This window comes from Argopecten irradians, chromosome 5, assembly GCF_041381155.1.
Source record: "Argopecten irradians isolate NY chromosome 5, Ai_NY, whole genome shotgun sequence".
Lineage (NCBI taxonomy): Eukaryota > Metazoa > Mollusca > Bivalvia > Pectinida > Pectinidae > Argopecten > Argopecten irradians.
In genome coordinates, this window is record NC_091138.1 from 5,448,241 (window position 1) to 5,455,253 (window position 7,013).

General features: G+C 36.9%; 1 protein-coding gene across 1 annotated transcript; it reads left to right on the forward strand.

The window, feature by feature from the left end:
- The first annotated feature begins 648 nt into the window (after positions 1 to 648).
- On the forward strand, positions 649 to 6,774 carry LOC138324491 (melanopsin-like). The gene is made up of 2 exons (XM_069269552.1): positions 649 to 778; positions 3,446 to 6,774. The coding sequence occupies exons 1-2, from the start codon at positions 706 to 708 to the stop codon at positions 4,303 to 4,305; spliced, it is 933 nt and encodes a 310-aa protein (XP_069125653.1). The 5' UTR covers positions 649 to 705; the 3' UTR covers positions 4,306 to 6,774.
- Positions 6,775 to 7,013: the final 239 nt, after the last annotated feature.

The window sequence follows — 7,013 nt, forward strand, 5'->3', positions numbered from 1 at the left end:
CAGAAGAAATATTGCTCATGCGATTAGACTGATGAGCGCGTATTTGATTATACTGATTAAGAAAGTGAAGATGGGTTCGTTAAATGTTTAAATCACCCAAAGGTTTTTATAGGGTTCAATGGAGGTGGATGTCACGAATGTCCCACGCGATTTAATTTTGGAATAAATTCACGGGTGTAGGTACTTAGTGGATGCGAAGAAAAGTGGTTTGATTTCCGAATACTTTGTCATCAAGATCTGCTCTACCGTACTAATTTTGTACATCACTCAAGCAGAATCTTTGGTATGTTCGTAACGGGAAAGTTAATAGTATAACAAGTAAAACTTTCATTCCAGGTGGACCTGAAGTAAAACAATGTGTTTGCTGAAATAACTGTACCGTGCATGAAGAGACAAAATAAATAAGATTATTAAATTGTGTGCATGCTGGGAAAGCAAGAAACGTGCCTATCTTCGATAAAATGTCATTAAATGTTGGCCAGATCTTCAATACCAATGAAATATAAATGAATATTATGTAAGGAAGACATGGTATATGAGGAAAAGTCTTTTGTGGATTCTGAAATGAATATTCTATACCGAAAAAAACACTCATCGAATACGAGAAACAAAACTCGGGTTAATACTTAATCGTTTCATTACAGGTTCCGAAGTTTGCGTAATTCCTCAAATTTTCTGGTGCTGAATCTGTCGGTAGCGGACTTGATGATGGCCATAGGAAATCTACCGGCATTCGCCATTGCTAGCTTTAATATGAGATGGGTCTTCAACAACATAGGTAAGTAGTAGCATGGTCAAACTGCCCTGCAGGTAGGGCGTTAGAATTGTACCTGCTGCCCCTATTGCATAATCGTAAAAAGGCGACTAAATTTAGGATCTTATCTTTTCTCTTCTTCCTAACCTAACCGACTCTATCTTTCCTAATGCCTCACTTGGCACCGCCTCATGTTTTGCCTTGAGTTGAGCGTTCGCCCTTGTGAGGAAAGCTCTGGGTTCTGTCCCCTGGCCGAGACACACGAAAGTCTAAAAGTGGTAGTTTCTGCTCCTGCTTAGCGCTCAGCATAAAGGAAGTGGGACGACTGGTTCGCCCGTTGTCAGTATAATACAACCGGGTGAGGTGTGGTACTTGGAGTCTTCGGCAGCATGCTTCAGTGATATAGCACTATAAAAAGGGCAACAATTCCACTATACAAGAAGACACAACATGAACATACCGCAGTCTCCCAAAACACTCACATCGCACAGCATACACACAGCACACAACATACATGGGAGGCCGTCCTTACATTATCCTAGCTGTTAATGGGACGTTAATTGAATCAAACAAACAAAAAGAATGGTCAAAATTTCAATTAAGGCAAATATACAGAGAACCATAAAAATAAAGAGTTGAACGTACAGCAATTGTCGAGCTAGTTCTGATATCATACGTTTATACGCACTGTAAGCAATGTCTTAGGATTCAAATGGGAAAGTAATTGTTATTCTTGTAAGATGGAGACTTTGATATTTTTCACTCGGACTTCCAACTTGTGAAAAATATTTCCACGTCACTCGATGACATATAATTCGTATTCATCAAGAAACAAGGAATATCCTCTATATATCAGTTTACTTTAGGGCATGTTTGCGTGTGCTTGATTGAGAACAACAAAATTTATATTTTTATAAAAGGATTAATTCAGGCCATTTGGTCTTTGTCTGTGATATTACGTGGTAGTTCCCCACAGAGAAACTGTGGTATCATCACCTCAGAATACAGCATGCTCTTATATCTTTTGCTAAGGGGATAACAAATCGATGTTTTTATTACTCTATCTTGTTTAGGGGCATATTAGAAACGTCTGAAATTAAGCTTCATGTAATCAATTAAGTCTACAACACATTCAAATCAGTGACGTGCTTTCTTAGTCTAGATTAGGTTACTGATAATCAAACGCAAAATAATCGGAATAGTGTTATTTATAGAGAGTATTGATGAAGACATTAAATCCTGTCCCCTGGCCGATCGCGAGAGACTGTATTAATGAGTGTATGATGTTAAGAATTTTCCTATTTGTTTTTCTTCTCCCTAACGTCTCACTTTTGGCCTTCAGTAGAGCGTTTGTCCCTGTGCGACAGACTCTGGCTTATATCCCTTGGTCAAGCCACACCATACTGTATGAAAGTTGTAGTGTATGTTCCTGTTCAGCGCTCAGCATTACAGGAGTGAGGTGAATGATTCCCCATTTGTCGATACGCTGCTAATGCAACCGAATAAGGTTTATTGCTTGGTATCTTCGAAGCATGCTTAAGTGATATAGCATGATAAAAAGGCAAATAGCTCCACTACGCAAGAAGACAACACGAATAAACGTCAGTCTCCTTAAACACGCACCACACACTTCACACACTCAACACCACATACACGGGAGGCCGTCCTTAAATGACCCTGGCTGTTAGGACGTAACACACACAACACACCACATACACGGGAGATACACGGGAGGCCGTCCTGAAATGACCCTGGCTGTTAGGACGAAAAAGGACGTTACACACACAACACACCACATACACGGGAGGCCGTCCTTAAATGACCCTGGCTGTTAGGACGTAATAGGACGTTACACACACAACACACCACATACACGGGAGGCCGTCCTTAAATGACCCTGGCTGTTAGGACGTAATAGGACGTTACACACACAACACACCACACCAACACAACACGGGAGGCCGTCCTTAAATGGCCCTGGCTGTTAGGACGTTATAGGACGTACACATCAACACCAATACACGGGAGGCCGACTACATTACACCCTGTGTTAGGACGTAATAGGACGTTACACACACAACACACCACATACACGGGAGGCCGTCCTTAAATGACCCTGGCTGTTAGGACGTAATAGGACGTTACACACTCAACACCACCACATACACGGGACGTCCTTAAATGACCCTGCTGTTAGACGTAATAGGACTTACACACCAACCCACATACACGGAAGGCCGTCCTAAATAAATGACCCTGGCTATTAGGACGTAATAGGATGCAAATTTAACAACCCTAACCAAAATCTGTCTCCTAACGAGACTTATTATAGTCTGTATTGATGGGAGCGTTAGATCCTCTCTCTTGACCAACAGACTCAACATGGCACCCATACATAAAAAACTTTCTTTATTCTCGCTTGACGTTTAGATACTCGTTACTAGTTATTTGTGATTAGTTTTCTTCCTTATTTCATATGAACGTCGAGTGTAGAACCTGAAATCACAACCAATCTGACCCTTTCATATAAATATATCCTGCTATTGTGATAAGATCTCTGATATATTACTTCTGAAAGTGAAGAAGGAATTTTAACATTGATATATTACTTCTGAAAGTGAAGAAGGAATTTTAACATTCACATGTAATCTTTCTGATGTCATCTCCACAACATTTCATTGTGTGTTTCAGGCTGCCAGATATACGCGTTTATTGGCAGTCTAGCCAGTCTAGCGTCTATCACAACTCTCACCCTGATTGCCATAGAGAGAAGCATTGTCATTGTCCATCTGCCTTGGTACAAGAGAACGTCAGTCAGGACGGTGTTGTTGTTCGCTGGATTTTCTTGGATATATTCTGCCTTTTGGGCCATATCACCTTTACTAGGATGGGGACGATATATTATGGAAGGATCCCACGTTTCGTGTACGTTTGATTTTATCTCGAAACAGCCCCGATATCGCTCATTCTCTATAGCCCTTATGACGGGGTGTTTCTTCATTCCTTTGATAATCATATTTGTGTGTTATATCAGCATTTTTCTTAAAGTGGCTTTCCATGAACGGGAAATTGATCAATTCAAGCTTGAACAAAATTCTAAATTATGTTTTCCTAATATATCCCGAGAAAGACGAAAACAAAAACGGGAGTTTAAAACAGCCAAGATTGTCTTTGGGATAATTTTAGTTTTTTGTTTCTCCTGGTTACCATATGCAGTAGTTGCAATGATTGGATGTTTCGATGGCAACATAGAACACATTACACCTTTGTCGATATCTGTAATCGGTCTTTGTGCAAAAATTGCCACGGCAGTGAATCCTATTTTATATGCTCTGATACACCCGAAATACAGAGGAAAAGTCAGTAAGGACATGAGAATCGGTATGTCATTTGTATTTAAAAAGGTGAACCATCCACATTCCAGGATCTCACAGTCTATCACAAATGATTCCAATGAGGACCTGCGTCTGAACACATTCAGTCGAAAGGATAGTATAACATCTTTACCGGAAAATGTAATACTGGTCAGAAACCCCACAGATTTGCTGTAAACAATATATTACAAATATAAGATTTTAATGTTCAGAATGTATTCCATTTGACTGTTACTGTGTTATGAAATCTTACTTGTAGTATACATTATTTTGTTTCGACTCTTTTAGATAAACTGGCAATTAATGATTAAAATTAAAAATATAATTTATTACTGTTTTCGCAGTGAAATATAAGGTTTTATGGTGAAAATATAAGTGATATTTTCATTCGCTTTTGAACAATCGGAATGCAGTATTGACAGTGAAAATATCATTTGATTGTTACGTCATTAGTTTCTGCATAAAAAAGACGTCATATTTTAATGTAATCTTTGGCGAAACTAGTAGTCATGGTCTTCTGTAAAAATATAATATTCCTTGCTTCTTGATGAATACCAGTAATATTTCATCTCGTGAGACGGAAACTTTGATATTTTTCATTCGTGCCTCGTTAGTTGGAAACTTTTATATATTTCGCTCATGCTTCTTACTCATGAAAAATATAAAGATATCAAGGTTTATATTTCACTCGATGACATATAACTAGTAATCATCAAGAAACCAGGAATATCCTCTATATAGATCTGTGTTAAGAATCGCTTATCCACTGATGTCATAAGTAAGACCTTGTATTATCATTTAATACATTCGTATCCGTATATTGAAAAGTCTACAACGTGGCAACATCCATTGAGAATCAATATTACTGCACATATACTACTGTTCAACTGTTAGCAAAAAGTTTTGCTGTTTTATCTTATGAACGCTTCAATTAAAGCTGGTGATACAATTCTCGGAGGCATGTGATGTTATTTGGCTTCAAAATAAACTACGACGTTCAAACTTGTGGGGCCTTTGTAATGGCATATGCTAATGACCTAGTTGAATTCAAAATGGTTTAGAATATAGTTTCGTGAACATGTGGTAGGAGTTATTGTTTCTTCTTCATTTTTATTAAGAAAATGAAACTTTGACTTATACTAGGATAGTTAAGACGGTTAAGTAAGTATGGCGATGGAACACGCTGTCGATAACCTCCTCAATTCCTATCATGCATACTGGCACCCCCTGGTATAATCGCGTAAGAAAACTTGTTTTGAATGCCATACAATTTATAATTTTCTTTAGTATAGGAGAAATATTATTATCAATAGAATAGTTTGCAGAGCAGATAAGGAAATCCTGCCGTGTACTGACGAGCTATTACCCTGAGCTTGGTTTCACATGAAATTCTCCTGTCTTCTGAAAATTTTTATTTATCTCAAAAAAATGTAGTTTTTACGTTTATATATTATAGCTGTTGTTTTATTACTTTTTGTTGTTTTACGTCTAGTTCTTCGTTCTATCATTAAATGACCATGACTACTAACCACAGGTTCAGCATAATTACCCAACTTTCTAGTCGGTTTATATATTTATCATGCTCTATACATAATTTCTCCCAAAGACATGATTATATTGGTTATTAACAATATGTCTCTAGCTATAAACATGTGGCTGTGTAAGTGCTGACTGCAATGTCTTTTTTATCCCAATACTGTTATCACATATTTTAAAAGTCATATGCTAAAACAGAGCCTACCATCAGAGCTATACCTTCAAGCAATTGATGTAGTATTTTGTCACCAAATTCAGTATAGTACCTATATATGTGTTATCTTTGTCGTTTTGATGTGTATTATTTTATGTTTTAATATTTATGACAATGATACTTTTGCGTATTTGATGAAATGCATTTCATGCGTATTTATTTAAATGTTTAGAGTATTATCATATGTGATATATATATTTATACTATTGGATTCATGTCTAACCATTGTATGCCTCAATGTCTGTAACAGTCTCCCTGGTTTGGTCATTGTTCGGCAGACTAATACTCTCCCTTGAATTGTCTAATCCGATGTAACATCAAACATATTATATCTCTGCTAGGTAACCTACCACGAAAACAATAAATCAATTTCTTTGTTAATCGAGCAAAAAAATCAATGATTTTGATTTAATGTAGCAACGGCTAAACTATCGTACTCGTACATTCCAAATAGAAAGTTTCCATCCAACAATCTGTGAAACACATACGGCATGCCAATAACTTCTCCTATAAATAGCAACATAAATCAGCTAAACGAAATATTTTCTTTATTTAAAACGAAAAAAAACCCAGGAAAGTTCCAGTTGTAGATAGCAACTAATTAAACATTAAGTGATTCTGTTACCTCAACATTGTTCTCTATGTAATTGTTTGAGAATGTTTAAAGATGCTCCGCCGCTGACAAATGGTTATTTTCTTTATCAAAAAAAGGGGAAGATGATTTAGTATTGTTCTTCCTTCTTTGCCTTCTTTTCTTACTTCACACCAATACCACCATTGAAAAGTTTGAGCTTCGAATTTTACTTCAGGACAAAAATATCTAAAATAATTAATTGCATCCCGAAAAAAAATCTGTGACACTATGTCCTATATGGAATGCAATACTGATTGCGTAGGTACTGAAAGCAATACAAAATATTTTAAATAATTTTTGTGTTAATTAGACATATATATATATATATACACGATTAAACACAAATTATTGCTCAAATGATGGGTGTCATTTATGCTCTGTCGGCGGTGGAGCACCTTAAAGAAGCCGATAGTTATCAGGTTATATATAGAATCCAGGCCAAGCATAAAGCAAAGTTTCTAAAAGTGTTGAGTTAATCTGATTAAAGCGATCCCAAGCCTT